Source organism: Lissotriton helveticus, chromosome 1_1, assembly GCF_964261635.1.
Source record: "Lissotriton helveticus chromosome 1_1, aLisHel1.1, whole genome shotgun sequence".
In the NCBI taxonomy this organism is placed as follows: Eukaryota; Metazoa; Chordata; class Amphibia; order Caudata; family Salamandridae; genus Lissotriton; species Lissotriton helveticus.
The window spans coordinates 1,705,763,370-1,705,780,792 of record NC_136057.1 but is presented as its reverse complement, the minus strand read 5'-3'; the positions used below and the strand labels follow the sequence as shown (position 1 = coordinate 1,705,780,792).

General features: G+C 46.3%; 1 protein-coding gene across 1 annotated transcript in view; it reads right to left on the bottom strand.

Moving 5' to 3' along the window:
* TMEM198 (transmembrane protein 198) overlaps positions 1 to 17,423 on the bottom strand; it is an 85,624-nt gene that overhangs the window by 27,503 nt on the left and 40,698 nt on the right. The window contains exon 2 of the mRNA XM_078689077.1: positions 724 to 964. Coding sequence (XP_078545203.1) covers positions 724 to 910 — 187 coding nt within the window. The 5' untranslated portion in view covers positions 911 to 964. The remainder of the gene's footprint in view (positions 1 to 723; positions 965 to 17,423) is intronic.

Here is a 17,423-nt window from a genome sequence, read left to right as displayed (position 1 = left end):
TCACAACAGAACCACACCCTGAGGAGACCTCCATCTCAAGAAAGCAGCGACTGAGGACACAACTGCCCTCAGGGACCACCTAAAGAAAGGATAAACATCTAAAGGTTCCACCATCAAAGTACATCACTGTCTGACAGGTACACCTCTGCCCGTGGCGACCACCCCTTGGGAGCACTACTGTCCGAGAGAACCACTGCCTGAGGGGATCACCACCAGAGGGCACCATTCTCCGAGACAACTACCCCCTGATGGGACCCGTAACTAAGAGGGCCATGATGAGGCCACTGTCTTAGAGGAACTTGGAAGAGGAAACCACCACCTGAGAGGGGCATGATCTGAAGGGACCACTACAAGAGGGAAAGACCACCTGAGAGTCCAACTGCACAAGATGACAAAGGCATGAGGGCGGTCACTGCCTAGGAGGACCACCACCGCCCGATGGGACCACCTGAGGGGATCACATGGTGAGGGAAATGAGGCCAGTCACACAAATGTATGAACCCCTTTGAGGAGCACAAGACCAGCCATGGGAACCCATGATAGCCTAGCTTGTGTGACAGACTTGTAATGGACGCGTGAGACCACCCATAAATGCATGATGACATTCACATCAGTGTGGTATACCCCACTGAAGTGTATGAAGTGAACCAGGAAGATGACTGAGACACCCTGACAATCTCTTTGAGGAAACCAGAGGCCCAGCCCGGTCAGCTCAACACTCACCAAAGAAGCTGTAAATGATGCCGAAGAAGCAGCAGAGAGCACACACGACGGAGGGAACCACCTCATAGCTGCGCACAATCTCCAGGCTGCACGGGTTCGAGACCTCATCCTGTCCAGTGTCCACCGACTGGTGGTTAAAATGCCGGGGGTCCATGGTAAGCACCAGAGGTAGGAGTCCAGGATCCATGGTGACGGGGAGGCAGGACCTGGCTGTTCAGGATGCGTCATCCATCAGAGGGAGCTGGAGGGAAAGATGACAAACAGAGAGTCAGAGAATATGCTGGAGTACAGAAGGAAACCAGTGAGGCGCGTGAGTGCGCACTCTCAAGTAAGAAGGATCAGAGTGCTTCGACTGAACAGTGGAGGAGCTATGAGTGCTCATTCATTTTCAATAATCAATCCCCTGAATCTCAACAAAGAGAAATCACAGTCATTATGAACAATGATAAAATGCAACAGAGTGGTAACAATACTGAATAAGATGGGTTGGCTGTAGAGAGTGGACCAAGAGGAGGTGGTCACAGCTGTCTCCGTTGAGCAGGGTGGTACTCAGTACAGGTGAGAGCTTGAGTACCTTTACCCGCCAAGAAGTGTCGGTCCTTATTACTGAGGTGGCACCACCTCTCAGACTGGCACCCTACTGCCCAACATGTCAACCGTAGCCCATCTCAAGGATGTGCTTTGTCAGCTGCTTCCCCGTAGAGGATGGAATCCCTGTCTGCATGGATATTGAGAGGCAAGGACTGCAGTGCCCTGGTCTTTCAAGGGAACTTGTATGTTTAGTTCAGGAATCTCCCTGGTTGTCCCGTAAGATTTTGAACGCCGTTAGACCTCTTATTAGGCCTGGTGCCTTGAAACGAAGGTCCGCCCAGTGAAGTGTGACCCTATTAAATGGGATAAGTGGCTTGTTCCTCCCTCGCATTAAAGGTTTAAATGTCTGAACACATCATCTTACTCAATCACCTGAAATGAAAATATCTGATCAGTTAAGATCCAACATATAACACTACATTTCGAAAACATTTCCAGTACCAGGACTTTGGAGGAGAAGGAAATACAACTCATAACTATATTCCTTTTCTTTTAGGGAACTAAATCAGCATTAGACATGAGTGAAATTGCATAGTTTTTTTTCTTGCCTAGCCCACATTTATTATGAGAATCAATGGATTTATGCTTGCAATGGGAAGGTTGCCATCCACGTGAAATTTGGAACTTTTTGCAATGCTTTGCATCACAAGATCTCCAATCTCACCATCTGTTTAAGTGTGTAAATGATCTTACATATATTCCACCTCGCAACTGGTTCGTTTCTGTAAGTTGCGGCACGAACATTATCAACACAAGCAGTATACCTCTGGATTCAAGGTTCTGATACGAGGTTTCTGCACAAACCAACTCTTGTGAAATAAAACTAGGAGGGCTAGGTATAAGGAATACAGAAAATTACAAAGGCTACAGGTAGGCAGATAATTTGAATACGTAAGAGTTTATACCTGCGTAATCAAAATGTTGCACACACCTACTCAACATAACACCACCTCAGCGGCCATATGATTTACACTTTAGCACTGTGGAACATATTAACAAAAATTTTGCGTTGGGTTTGCGTGAACCTGCGTAAAATTTGTTTTTTTTGCACATTTACATTCAGTGCAAAACTTATTTTGCCCTGAGAAGTTGCCTGAAAGTAGAGCAAAGTGCTGGTTTGCATTACAGTGTGTCAAGGAGGCGTGCTACAGGTGGTTCATGGACGTTCCCCTACAACCCCTATAGTTTTAGATGCAAAACACGATTAACTAAGAATAGTAGACAGGGTTTTGCACCAAAAAATAATGTCACTTGAAAGCAGGCGTTAAAAAAGTAGATATGCTTTCTCCTAACTTTTCACACTTTCCTTGTGTGCTGCACCATATAACACATATCCAATGTGGGAAAAGTTTTAAAGTTAGTCTAGGCACATTATAGTGTACTAAAAGGGTACCCTTTTATTACAAAGCCTATGCTAGACTCACGCAGACTCCTCTTCACTATGGCGCAAAAGTGTGTGTGGGTGGCGCTCGGCAACCTGTGTGCCAGCGCAAGAGAGAGAGGAGGATAGCGCCATATCTCTGTATATATGGCTCTTTCCAACTCATGCCCTCCAACGCAACGCAGAGCAGCAACATATGGGTGCTGTAATGCATGAAAGTTTTGTTAATCTGGGCCTGTATTCCATAAATGCTAATGTTATTATGCAAATAAATTTGAAAGAATTTGTCTACACCCCTACTAAATTTATCATGCACCTTTATATTTAGATTATGATCCGTTAGGTGTGGGGGGGTTTGATCGCATTCCCTGACCAGCAGGGTTCTAGCCAGCGGATTCATCTCTCATCTGTCACACTATAGATAGGCAATACATTCCAGGAAATGGCCTCCTTTGGGATTTGCACGGTATAGGCAGAAACTGTGTTTACCAAATGCACTGTAGTGTCCTCTGGAGGGTTCAGTTTCTCAGATTTGAAACACACCAAGGGGCGCGAGTAAAGGGCGCCTCGCTCAGTATCCTTGTATATAATGTGTATTGACCCTGGCGCAGAGTCTCAGACAGGAGGCGAGGGTCCCTCCGGCTATTAATCAGCAAATGAATTTGGAGGTCAAACTTTACGCTGATTTGCTGAATTTACATTAGAACCCCGATTGATGTAGTACCTAAGCTTGCACTTTTGCATTTTTAGGGGTCTCTCTATGTACCAAGTTAACAAGCAGGCTGAAAGTCAAATGACCCGTGAGCACACTAGCACGCAGCCCACAGAGACAACCCGAAAAAGCCTTGCCCCTCACACTGGTTGGCCAGCAGGTTACAATGAAACCGCCCTCCTGCCACTCCCCCAGCCCGCCACCAATACCCCGGGATTGGAGTGCAGGAACACCACCACACTCACTCAATTGGGCACCCGACAGATGACCCTTTGTGGGAAAATCAAGAACTGCAGACACTTGTGTCTTCACAGAAAAGCACTAAAGGCCTAAAAATCAAATGAATGTCTGCTATGTAAGAAAAAAAACATCCTCTGAACAAGCAATACGTCGAGTCTCTAGGGGTCATTATAAGGAAGAGCTAACACAATTTTTCGGAAATAAATGTAGTCTTACTTGACTGAGAGGAAGAATCTGTTGAGGAAATTAGAGTGTCACCCCCTCACAGCTATCAGCAAGATAAATCAAATAAACATATCAATTTTGCTAAATGCACATTTGTTTCAGATCCGATATTGGTGCATTTCGTAAATTCTCTTATTGGTAAAGTTTCGTGAATCTTGTCTTTTTGAATTTATATAATAGTGATTTTTTAAAATCTGGACAATAAATGTTTGTCTTCTCTGCCAGCGGAATTTAGCACATTTCTTTGGGGTTTCAAAATTCCCAAGGATTTCCTTGCAAAAACATCCTGAATCTATAAGAAAGGCAATGTATGCCAGATCTAAGGTTACAATATTTAAGAGCTCAGTTAGAGAATGAGAACATTGCAGGGGGACAAATAGCCATACTGCGAGTATTAATCAGAGTGTATTATTGTGTCATAAACTGAAGGGACTGGTTTACAGATTATATGAAGAAAATAATATCAAGATGACCAGGCTAAAAGTCATAGACGGGTGGGAAAAGGGTATAGGGCTTTTCTTAGATTGGATTGGTGCGGGAGTCTCCTCCCTGTGCCCGTATTACAAATATGGTTCATTTTCTCTGTTTGCATGAGGCACACTTTTAAACAAGTGTGCCAGGTGCAAATAGGGATAGTGTGCCCTATTACAGCGAATGAACGAGCTGCCCCTAGGGCAGTCATGAACACGCGTTGCCCTGAGGGCAGCCGCGCATGCAGCGCAATCGGTGAAATATAAACTGCCTGCTTCAAAGCAACTCTGTGTTTCACAGTGCACGCTCCAAACTGCCTGCACTTGTGAAGAGGGGTTAGAGATCCCTCTGCAGACAGGTACAGTGAGTGACAACACCCACCTGCAGGGGAATGTAAAGGGAGTTCATGGGACCCCACAGAGGCTGCCTTCAGAAGTCGCACTGATAATACGCCACCATTTTGTGGGCTACTCTGAGTGCACCTCGTAATGGCCTGTTAGCGCCTGCGCCCACATCTATAATACAGTGCGGGCATGGAGACAACGAGATTTTCTCATTTGTATGATGCCGCGCTCCCATGCAAATGAGGGAACGCCCTCTCATGACTGCGCTTGCGCTACACGTGCACCAGTGCGACCCCTTCAGTAATACCATTGTGCCTCGGGTGCACAAAGCTGGCAGAAACGCTCTTTATGTTCCCAGGGCATAATGTAAAACACGCCCCTGGACTTCAGGCTCCAGCCTGCACCTGGGCAGGGTGAGGTGGTAGGAGGCCCCTCTCCCTGTTTCTGCCTATTTCAGCGTTTTGGGGATTGAGCTGTGTGGATGTGCATGGTTGAAAAAATGTAAATTGATACTTGTATAGCGCACTACTCACCCGCAAGGGTCTCAAGGCGCTTGTACGAATACCGCTGTGGAACCCATCCTGGCTTTCCCTGTGAGGTGTCCACTCCTGGGCACCCCCAAGGTGGAGGCCAGGCATCCTTAGCGTTGTGGGGGCCGTTGTGGAGATTAAGCAAGCTATTGCCCAGAGTTGCAGAGTGGGACTCCATGATTGGAATAGGCACCGAGGCTAGAATTAGCAGGTCCGTGGAATTTTTGAGCCCACGACCCGCCGAGGCGGGGAATTGAACCCTGGTCCCGGGCTAGACCTCTGCATCAGGGTCTGCCGCTCTAACCATTGAGCCACACTTCTCCGGTTGAAGACAGCGCCCATCAGAGTCTGGAGGAGGCAGAGCTGGGTCACCGCTGTTGGTTCTTTGTTCTCGTGTGTCAGCGGAGGCTGTATAGCAGTTTTATTACAGATAAAATAAATGTGTCTTTTATCCCCATGGAGAGCTCCTGTAACAAGAAACACTCAGTCCTCTCCTCCACAGATTCGTTTTTCGCTCATGCTGTGAGCACTACCAACGAAAAAGTTGCTGCAACTGAAAAATGCATTTTTCACTCATCTCATGGCCAAGTTACCACGGAAGTACTCTCTGCCGAAAGCTCCTCAGATGCCAATACTGTTCAGAAAAGTATTTTTGTGACCAATCCTTGTGCTCTTAATTCATCATCTTCAGTGGAGCTAGAGATGCACCATGCAGATAAGATTCCAACCTACCCACACCAAGATAGTAAATACAAATTATCTGATGAAAATGCCTAGTTCTTACTCTTTGCACCCCAATTCTGTTACGGGTGGTGTTTTTAACTTGTCTTTTTTGGTACACAAATCCCTGCCTAGTATTGAGTCCACTTTTCACAAGAATGTATACTAGACTTGTGACTGTTAAAGCAAGAGTAGAGGATATGTCAAAAGCTGTGGTCACTAAGGTTGTCTTTGGCTAGTTCTCGTTGCCCTGACCACCTCAAAATATCTAACATACATATTTTCCCCATCTAGCCAAGTGTTAGTCAGTACACTTTGGAAATTATGTTTTAATGTTCCAGCTACCCATTGAGTTTTTGTCCCCTTGCCTACAAACTAAACACTTGTGGATTCTGCGGTAAGCCTCCCTTATGTAGATAGTAACGTTAAATCGGATTTGGTTACTTTGAATCTTCCTCCCGCAACCATTCCCTTTTTTATGCATAAAATCTTGCACTGGCTACATAGACAGGTGAGGAGGTAGCCCTCGCTATTTGAATAAATAGTTTTTGCAAGGTGAGCGTTTTGGTTGGGGCATCCACTTATTACCGATTAGATGACTGTATCATTATTAATTCCACACATCTTATGTATGTGCTTTATTTAAGTTATAATTGACAAGGGCTCCTAGCTCATTCAAGATCAACGAAATACAATATAGAACACAATGGAATACTATATGCAAGAAATCCTTGCCCAGCCGGACAAGGGATTTATTTGTAGACAAATGTCAGATGAACATTATAATCCTACAGGAGTAGCATGACACAAGCCTGTGCCGTACTAGAGAAAAGGGAAACAAGATAGTAAAAGGTGAAAGGGTGTTTCAGGCAAGAGAGAAGAGCAAAAACAGGGCACTGTAAGTCGGTTTGCAGATAAATAACAGTGTCACCTTGAGTGAGGCATACATTCACATTTACAATAGGTTATGCGCATGTCCACTCATGGGTGTCGACGTTTCGATCCCTTAAGCTCCGTTAATTGGTAGGGATCATCATCAGGACTAAAAGTTAAATTTGCCTGAGTATAATGAAGCCTTTGTGTGTAGGCTGTGGTCACAGTATGAGGGGACCACCGTCAGAAAGGGATTCTGACTTAGGCGCACCGGGGGCGCAGGGAAATTCCACTTAGGGCGTGCTGCCGGGCCGGGGGTTGCTAGGGAATGTGCTCCTTAATTACATTCATACGATGCAGCAATGTTTCAGATGGAGGGGTCCTGGTCTATTGTGCTTCCGCCTCATACGGCGTGCTTGTTTGTAGAATCACAAACACCAAAAAGTTTGAGGATGTTGGAGTGGGGCTTGAATGCCGGACCCTCACTAACCCGTGATCGGGTAATGGACCGCAGGTCGCAGTGGGACTTGCGTGGACCAGGATACTCGGACTCGATTACTCCGGTCTCCTTGGGTAATTTTTATAGGCCCTCTTCGTTGTCCCGCTGCTTTATCATTCTGCAGCTCCTACAGCTATCTTTAATCAACATGGATAATTTTCTAATTCCTACTCAAAATCGTCACACCACTTTGGAAACTTTGACAATGACCGACTCTCTAATATGGTCGATGGTAAAGCAGTGTCCCATGGATTCATTAAACATTTTGCACACTTGGGATTTTGCACAACCACTGGCTAACTTCGCATAGGGCTATTTTGCACACCTGTGCAATTGGACAGTGTTTTGTTGACTTACCTCCTTTTATTAAAGGGGGTTTGAACATCATCTCTTAGAATATTGCAGGAATAGCTTCTAAGTTATCGAATGGTTCTTAATTTGATTTAATAAAATCTTTCATTTTATTTTATCCTAGGAGACTCGGTCTAATAAAGAACATCATCTCGATGAATATGGCAGTGCTTCCTTGTCAGCTACTCTATCACTCTCACAAAGAGCCAATGGGGGTCTTTTAATTTTGGTGGCTGCCGCTCTGAATTGCTAGGTTAATTTGCCCCCTCTAATTTTTCTAAACTTCCAGGATGTACCAGTGAAGTGGGGAAGAAGCTCTAGCATCCTAGTGATAAATATTTATGATGACAATCTTATCCAAAATAATTACTGCAACTTATTAATTTCTTTAACTATGTTGAACAATGTTGTAACTCTACTACCAACTCCTTCAGGCATTACTGTCTAATTGTTACTGCTGGTGATTTCAATGACATATTGGAGTTCACACACTTGAATGATGATTTTAGATTCCTTGTGAGCAATAAGATATGTGTACTTTATTGTGACACGACAGACTAGGTTGCGTGCTCCCAGATTTATTACAAGAAATGAACATGGTTAAAGCTCAAGATGCTCTCGGACAGACTGAAAGCTGTAATACTACTTTTAAAGGAATGGGCTGTACAAGTACCATAAATTATTATTTTTTTTATCTCCAATGTTTCGGCTAGCAATATTTTGTCAAACTTTTGTCAGACCCATGGGATATAGTTATCACAACATCTTACTGCTTTCTTTTTCTTACCCCTGGCTCCACAAGAAATCCTTTCTCTTGGTGAAACGTGATTTGGCCCTAACAGAGGGGGGACTGAGACTGAAATAGGAATGTGTTAATCCCCCTTTTCTTTTAAAACGGCTTTTGTATTTCAACTCTAGCGATGCTTTAAAAGTTTTTGAATAGGTCTTGTACTGTGGATACTATTGTTCTTGATTCTTTTAATAATATTTTTAAGTCTGATAACATATAATTAAGACCTAACTCAAACCCTGTTGTCAAAAGGCCTCACATATCGTTTGATAATTTGATCGTTCTTGCTCCCAAACTAATCAAAAACGTACAAATGGGCCCAGGGTCAATCTCCCAGATATAGGGACAAAATAGCATTAGGACACATTACACGGAAGTAATTAACAAGAGAAAGAATGAAATAAGGGACAAAGCTTAGGATGACTTATTTGTGGCCAGGTTAAACAAGGATAATGGTTGTGAGATTAGTATATTAGCTTCTGATCATCAGCCGTTGGTGTCCATTTAATCAAATCCCCATGCTATTTTAAATAGACATATTATTAAGGATTGTTAACACTGGATCATTGTTTTAATTCCAAATTGTTGGGTTATATAAAATGTTTATGTTTATAAATAGGTAGGCCAGATTTGTCTTTGCACATTCTGAGATTGCAACAAAAATGGATAACATTTGGTCCAAGTCTACATTTTGTCAGTTCAGAAGACAAAAAAGAGAAATTCAAGAACTATCTAAGCCTACTGTTAAATCTTACATTAAAAGACAGCAGAGTTTATGGAAACATAGCTTTTCCACTGTCCATAAAACCTGCAATTGTAATCAACTCACATGCTTTAGAACGGGCATAGCTCATTACTCACTGGCATTCAGTAAGGGCCGACTTGCACCAGAGAACTGAACTGTCTGTCCTTGTGAGAATGCTTCTCTTCAGACTGCGTTGCCTTTCTTTGCAGATTATATATCGCCTAAGCAATAGTGTATCATCCCTGTTGTTAAAAGTGTTAGCTTTGTTCAATGGAGACCTGCTTTTCTTTATTTGCAGATGCTTAATAGTTCTTTAGTAAGGTTCTCTGTAAGCCGCTTTTGTCAGCCGCTACCAAGATAAGGGCTAAGATGGTTTTTTAATTGTGTTTTATTATTTGTACTTATTTCATGATTATTTTTAACTGAATGAGGAACTGAAGATGATAATGTTGGTTTCCAAGGCTTTTGAGACATTTCAGCTAGTACTTAGCCAGCAGCCGTTGTGGCATAAGACATGTTGTTAAGGACCTTAATCTGGATGGCTTGGCCCCACAATCGCTGTCCCGTAAAAGAAAAATAAAGGACCTCTCAAGTTTTCCATCTGCATGTGTGAGTGCCTCGACCAATCCACGATTTTTAGTCTGGTCTAGAGACAGTTTAAACTGTCTTATCAACATCAGGGTTTAATAAAAAAATATATATCACACTACAAATACATTTATGTACCTTTCGGGACTTTTGGCCAGCCCTCTTAAGCCACTATTCTGTTCATGTGCCATTCATAATTTGCTTCCACCCACCACAATATACAGCAGGAGGCAGTGGTCAGCCCACATCAGAGCAAGGCTGTCTTCACTGCGAGTGATGGCCTTTTCCGCTTGCACATGATCATATCCACTCAAAAAGAAGCCCACCTCAGTGCCAGGGCTGGAAGGCCAATCTCTCATTTCATTGCATATTTGTATTTATTTCTTTTTTGCCATTGGTCATTTTTTATTTATTTATATTTTGCAAACATATGCACACCACTTTTTGACATTGGCATTTTTACTTTTTACACGTTTGTACTTTTAATATTTATCACATGCGTGCAAAAAAAATTCAATTATAAAAAAAAAATCACAGGCTTAGCAAGGCTAGCCTTATTGGCTTTGCCAATGCTCATTTTTCTTTCCATCTCATACTGTTTATCCTACTATAAATTCAAGACTACAAGTACAAATAAAAAGAAATAAACCCCATATTGGAATCGGGACACTTGAGATCTCTTAATCAATCAATCAATCAATCATCGGCGTTGGGAGAAAAGTCAGCAACAGATGCAAAAGCCAGTCTTCGGATAAGCCGATTGGAACAGGTTTTGAGATTGCGTCTAAAGCTAAATTCATCGTTTATTGCTCGTAAGTCCAAATGAAGGGCATTCCACGCACGGGCAGCAAGAAAACAGAAAGATGCAACACCCCATCTTTTCCTCTTATATCGAGGAACAACCGGCAGCACTGCGCCACAGGAGCTAAGGGTTCTTGCAGGATGATAAGGAGTGAGCCTATCGGCCAGGTACATAGAGCCAGACTTCTAGAATGCTCTATGAGCCAATGTGAGACATTTGATGGGGGCAAGATGTGGCTAGGCCAACAATCCCCATCCCAGGTGAGGTGTGATGAGCCAAATAACAGGATCAATGTTTTACCAGTGTTACACTGTAAATTACTGTACCACCTCCAATGGAAAACAGCTGTCAGGCAGGACTTGAACCTGCTAAAGGCATAGGGAGAGTACCTTTCGAGAGCGAGGAGGATCTGAGCGTTTTCGACATAAGATACAATCTGGACGCTGAAAGACTCCACCAAAGAGGCCATGGGAGTCATATAGATATTGAAACGAGTTGGACTCAGGGCAAAGCCCTGAGGGACTCCAAACTTTAACAGCTTAGGATCAGAGGCAAATGGTGGCATCCAAACACATTGGCTTTTATCAGCTAAACAAGAGCAGACCCAGGCCAGGGCGCATCCACAGATGCCTATATTTTCCAGATGTTGGAGGAGAATAGAGTGAGCCATCGTATCAAAGGCCACAGATAAGTCAAGTAATATCAACGCAACCTGTTTCTCTTATTCACAGCCAACGTGATGGAATCGGTGACCTCCACCAGGAACAACTCAGTGCTAAAGCGGGGACGGAAGCCTGATTGGGAAATGTGCAACAGTTGTCCTTGTTCTAGGAACTGAGTTAATCGACCATTAATAAACTTCGCTAACAACTTAGAAAGGCTGGCAACAAAGAGATAGGCCTGAAATTACTCCAAATAGATCGGTCCACTGATCTCTGCTAAAAAGGCCTAGTCTGGATTCGAAGCATTCAGCATAGCAGTCTCAGTTTCTGTCTCTGGCCATCTCTTCTCACCACTGAGATTTGGCTAGAGTCAGCTCCACAAGTCAACATTTTGAGCGTACGACAAAACGGCTGCACGTTCCTGATCATGCACACGGGTCATGTGCAGGACACGCCAGCCCCAATCCGCATTTGTCAAAACGTCTCTTACATAACTCTTACCTCACACAAATCCACTTGATGTGAAACATAGCACAGACATGACACCAATCATACACAAACCGCATCTGGTGCTCATATGCACAGAAATGCCATGTTTACAATAAAGTAAACAGGCACATGCAGTGCATGCAGAGCACATCTGCTCCTTCATTCAAGTCAACACACCCGCCCCCATAGATGTCAAATTTCCCAGATCCATGAGCAGCTCCAGTACAGGTTTTTAATTTTAATTCTTCTATTTGTAGTCATGTTTTAAAATGGAATAATTAAGACCAAAAGCCCCATAATTCAACAGGACTGGAGCAGCACATCACACATGGACCCGAGGACCTTGGAAATGCCAGAGCAGGCCCCTGATACAAAGATATTATCTTATTCTGCCTATGCTGTGAGTAACTCACCCACTACAATGATCTCCAGCTGTCTCTTGGTTGGAGTAGCTAGGGACACCGAGTGGCTCTATGTAACTAGGACGCCACTTTTCTATCCCTGGACTTGGCTTTTTACATATCAGTAGCGTTCTGGGAGGGGGGCGTGGCTAGATGCCGATGGAGTAGGAGGCTCGGAACCTCGCTCCCGGTGGCGAGCCCGAATCCGGCACCATCCTGATCATATACTAGTCACCCAAGGGCCAATATAGTAAGGACTCGCCCCCAGGAGTAAGGAGGGATCTGATTGTGGAACCGGCATGGCCCTAGCGGAGGTAGAGGAGGTGAAATTGGCGGACGGGGGCGCTGAGCCCCGAAAACAAAATGTCGACCGGGGCCGATGTCCGAGAACATCCCTGAATGGCCGCAGATGAGGAGCTCGAAGTGGGCGATAGCGAACCGAGAAATTGCCCCGGGGGACCCCTGCCACCACTGAGAAGTGAAAGGAGGCACTAGGTGGAACTACGGCCAGTGGTTGACAGAATCCAAGAGGTGTGGCGAGAGCGATCGCAGTAGAGATGTATGTGGAGTAGTGTGGCTCACTGGTTAGAGGCGGCAGACCCGGGAGCAGAAGTCGGCCCGGGACCAGGGTTCAATTCCCGACGCGGCAGGGTCGTGGACTTGGGTCAGCGGACTCGATAATTCTCGCTTCGGTGCTTACTCTAATCAGGGGTTCCACTCGGCAACTCTGGGCATTAGCTTGCTAATCTCCACAACGGCCCCATCAACTCCGGGGATGCCTGGCTCCACCTTGGGGAGTCCCAGCAGGGACCATCCCACAGGGAAAGCCAGGACGGGTTCCCCAGAGTTATACAGCGCCAGGAGACCTACGGACGGGTAGCAGTGCACTTTACAAGCTCAAATACATTTACATAGAGAGCGATCGCAGTAGACAGCGGAGGCCGTGGGAGGAGCCGCATCTGTGAGCCCCATCAAACCGGAGCCTGCGGCGAGTGCTGGCAGGCCTGGAACTTGGCCCTGAGATATCCCTACCGCCCCCAAACAGCGGCCTGAAGCAGGAGGGGGCCCGGGAAATCGGACCGGGATCGAAGGCTGGGTTCAGCCAAGGAGCTGGGGTGAGTGCTGTTGGTGAGGCTGACTGAGGCTGGGGTTTGTACCCCGACAGCGCTGAGAACGCCCTTTGAATAGCGGGCAAGGAACGAGTATTTGTTTGGCCTGACTGGTCCCCCTTTGGGGCAGAGGGAGTCCAAGCTCACCGAGGGAAGAGCGTGCATTGGCCTAAATACCGCCGCGTCCTCCATTCAAAAAGAGCCAGGAGAGGCAGGATGTGAAAGAGGGCCAGAAGTCTACAGGAACCAGACAACTCGAGGGGGCACCCCCTGGCACTGAGAACGTTTAGCAAAGTCCCCTCTGGGCACAGAAGAGCCCCCCCCCCCACCAGGGAGAACCAAAGTGGGTGAACTAAAAGTAGAGGAAATTCCTACAAAAGAAGTGGAGGGCCTGCATGGGAGAAAGGAGGCCCACACAAGAGGAGCTTGGGGTGATCGAACTGAGGACAGAGGGGCTAAAATAGGGGAGAGGAGGTCATAAAAATAAAGCAGCACCAAGAAAACACAGCCTCGCCTTGGGAAAGACCACCCGGAGGAAAGATTCGGACTCTCAAGCCAATGTTAAAAGCACAGGGCAGAGGAGGCCCGGATCAGCAGGAGCCTCCCGCCGGCCCAACGCTTCAGGACATACTCCTGGCGATTGAGACCTCCAGGATGGCTGTTGAAAACAAAATAGATACCCTGAAAGAGGACTTGGAACTCCTTAGAGAGGATTATAGACGCCTGGCAGAAAAGGTCACAACTAATGAGAGCGATATCAAAGACATTAGGCCGCTGGTCACTACAGCGTCAGATAAACTTCCAAAATGGAAAAGAGAGTGCACACCTTAGAACTAAGGGCGGAGGATGCTGAAAATAGGTCACGACGCAATAAGCTGAGGGTGGTGGGACTTTCGGAAAAAGTTGAAAGTAACAACATGGTTACATTCCTGGAAGAATGGATCCGGGACAATGTCGCAGTGGAAGGCCTTTCCCCTTACTTTGCTCTGGAACGCGCCCACAGGGTTCCAGCACGTCCACCCCGAACGGGTGGACCTCTGCGCCCAATGGTGGCACGTCTGTTGTTCTATAAGGATCGAAACTACGTGCTCCACCGGGCCAGACTGAAAGACCATATAGTGGTGGACAATAACACAGTTAGAATTTTTCCGGATTTCTCTCGAGAAGAACAAAAACAGCGGGCATCCTTCCTGGCAGCGAAACAAAAGTTACGCCAATTGGGGACTCAGTACTCAATGATATTCGCAGCGAACCTACATGTGGTGATAGCAGCAGGAGTACGGTTCTTTGCGACGCCTCTGGAAGCGTGGGATCGGATTGATCACCAGCCACCCACCAGGACAGATAGGATGCCAAGGGAGAACCGGGGGAAATCAATGGATCGCACACTGAGAAGGGGAGAGCGAACACGGAGGAACCCCACGGCGGTGGAAACTCAACAGGAAAGAGAGAGCGGTGGTGGCGGTTGCTTCAATAAGTGCATCGGAGGCTGGAGACTCACCCTCGCCGACAGATGGAGATGCACCCTCGCCGACAGGGGAGGAGTCCAGAGATTTGGACTCAGATCATAGCTCCGGCACAATAGGGGGAAGCAGCTTAGATCTCCCAGATGTGACTCCGGGGACGGCAGATGACATTATATGAACTGTATCCGGCAAGCAATTATAAGAGGAGGGTGGGCGGAGGGGAGAGAGGGTTTACTGAAGCAATGTTCATTGAATGGTGACTGGGAAGTTCACATAATATGTTTAACCGCATGCGTGCGGCATGATTTCCCCCCGTACGCTGGATTTTGCGGATTCGCACTTTACATGACGAGCTGGGCTCGTCATGAGCGTGCGAGGAGGCTACCTCATGACGAGCCCAGCTCGTCATGAGCGTCGAAGGGGTTAAGCACTATACCGGATGGGGGGATGGCCCTGGGACAGCGGGTGGCATTGGTTTTACCTTCCTCCTAAGCAGCTTCCACTACCCTTGGATCATTATTCTCTTTTGGTTTTAGACGCAAATTTGCATAGATTTGGATGGGGGAGGAACACTCACTTGTCCTGCGGTTTGGGAGTTTGGGGTTTAAGAAGTTGTTAATTGGGGTTGGTGCAGGATCCATAAGCCAATTGATATGTTGGTTTAAACTTCAGAGGCCTGCACTGACCCCCCATGGAAGGAATAGCTACAAATGGAGGGGCGGTCTGAGCTGGCTAAGAGCTATACTAATGGATAACACTACGACTTACAAGTTTTTGACCTGTAATGTCAGAGGAATACATACGATGAGGAAGCGACACAAAGTTTTCTCCTGTTTAAATAGAAGAGGGGTCCATATAGCTCTTTTGCAGGAAACGCATCTCCTAGCTCCTGAAGGGGCTGCACTGCAGCGCCGATGGCGGGGACAGGCCTACAACTCTTCATTCTCTGCATTTGCAAGGGGGGTGATGATCTGGATATGGCCAGGGGTCCCATTCCAATGTACAGGAGATTGGGTTGACCCGGAGGGTCGATATGCAGTGATCACTGGATGCTTGGACGGCCAGGACGTGATAATTATTAACCTGTATGGTCCTAACTCTGACCAAAGTGTGTTCCTGACTGCTATGTTTGGCACATTGACACCCCACCTCCTACACTTCACAATTTTGGGGGGAGACTTTAATTGTGTGGCTGACCCGATATTGAATGGCTCACACGCGCCGCTTAGAGATGCCCCAACTATTAGGGTAGCGAGAACCTTCACAGAGTGGCAAACTAGGTGGGGGTTGGTGAACACATGGAGGCACACGCTCCCGACGACTAGGGACTATTCCCATTTCTCGCATGTACATGATTTACATAGCCACCTGGACACCTTCCTGTGCTCCACTGACATCCATGCACTTGTGCAGGGGGTGGAATACCTTACATGCACTATTTCTGATCATAACCCATACACTTGTGCAGGGGGTGGAATACCTTACATGCACTATTTCTGATCATAACCCAGTCTCGATTAGATTACAATGGGGTCTGGGCCTTCAGCTCATTCCCACTTGGCGGCTCAAACCAGAAGCCCTGGAGGATCAAGTATTCCTCTCGAGGAAACAAGAGGCCATATAGCTCACTATTTCTATTTGAACACCGGCTCGTCCAGGTTGACGGAATGGGATGCCTTTAATGCGGTGATCCGGGGGAGATGTATGGCGACCTCCATAGAAGTGCATTGCACACTGGTGACAGACGTAGAAAAGACAGACCAGACACAACGGGACCTAGAAAAGTGCAGACCCGAGCACCCAAAGATTCGCTTGGATCTCCTAGATGCAAAGGAGATTGTAGCGGTGCTTGAGGAAAGTTTACGCTGCATTGATCATAAAAAATATATGGAGCAAACCCACGCAGAAAGGGACAAAACAGGTTCTCAATTGGCATGGCTGGCCAACCCGACTCGTAGGGGAACCCCCATAGTTGACATTGTTGATCAGAAGGGGCATTACCTATATAGGTAGGAGGAGATAAACACTAGGTTCATGAAATACTATAAGTCCCTTTACAAGAGCACAGGAAGATGGGAGGAGGCAACGCTGGCAGACTTCCTGGAACCACTTCCCCTTCCGAACCTGACAGAAGAAAATGCCACCGTTTTGAGGGGCAGCAATTACCGAGCCAGAGGTACGGGGGCCTATTAAAGAACCAGCTAGGGGTAAAGTCCTGGGAACAAATGGGCTACCTGCCGAATTTTACGCAGCCTATGTGGAGGAGTTGGCCCGAGACCGGTGGGGGTGTACGAAGTGGCGAGAGAGGAGGGAGTGCTTCCGAGTACAAGAGAGACACTTGTGATACCTCTGCTAAAACTGGGCACATCACCCGTAGACAGCATGGCCTATAGACCATTATCAATGCTTAATTGAGACTTTAAAATATTAAGCAAAATTCTGATAGCAAGACTTCTCCCTTTCATGACTACACTGGTCCACCCAGATCAGGCAGGGTTTATTCCGGGCAGAAACACAGCTCTTAACATCAGAAGGTTACTGTCTATTTTGGAGACAAGCAACCAGGGGGATGGAGATGGAGCGGTTTTTGCCATTGACATAGAAAAGGCTTTTGATAGCCTGGAATGGGGGTACTTATACAGGGTCTTGGAACGAATGCACCTGGGGCAAGATTTTATACGCTGGGTACAGGTGCTATATACAGAGCCAGT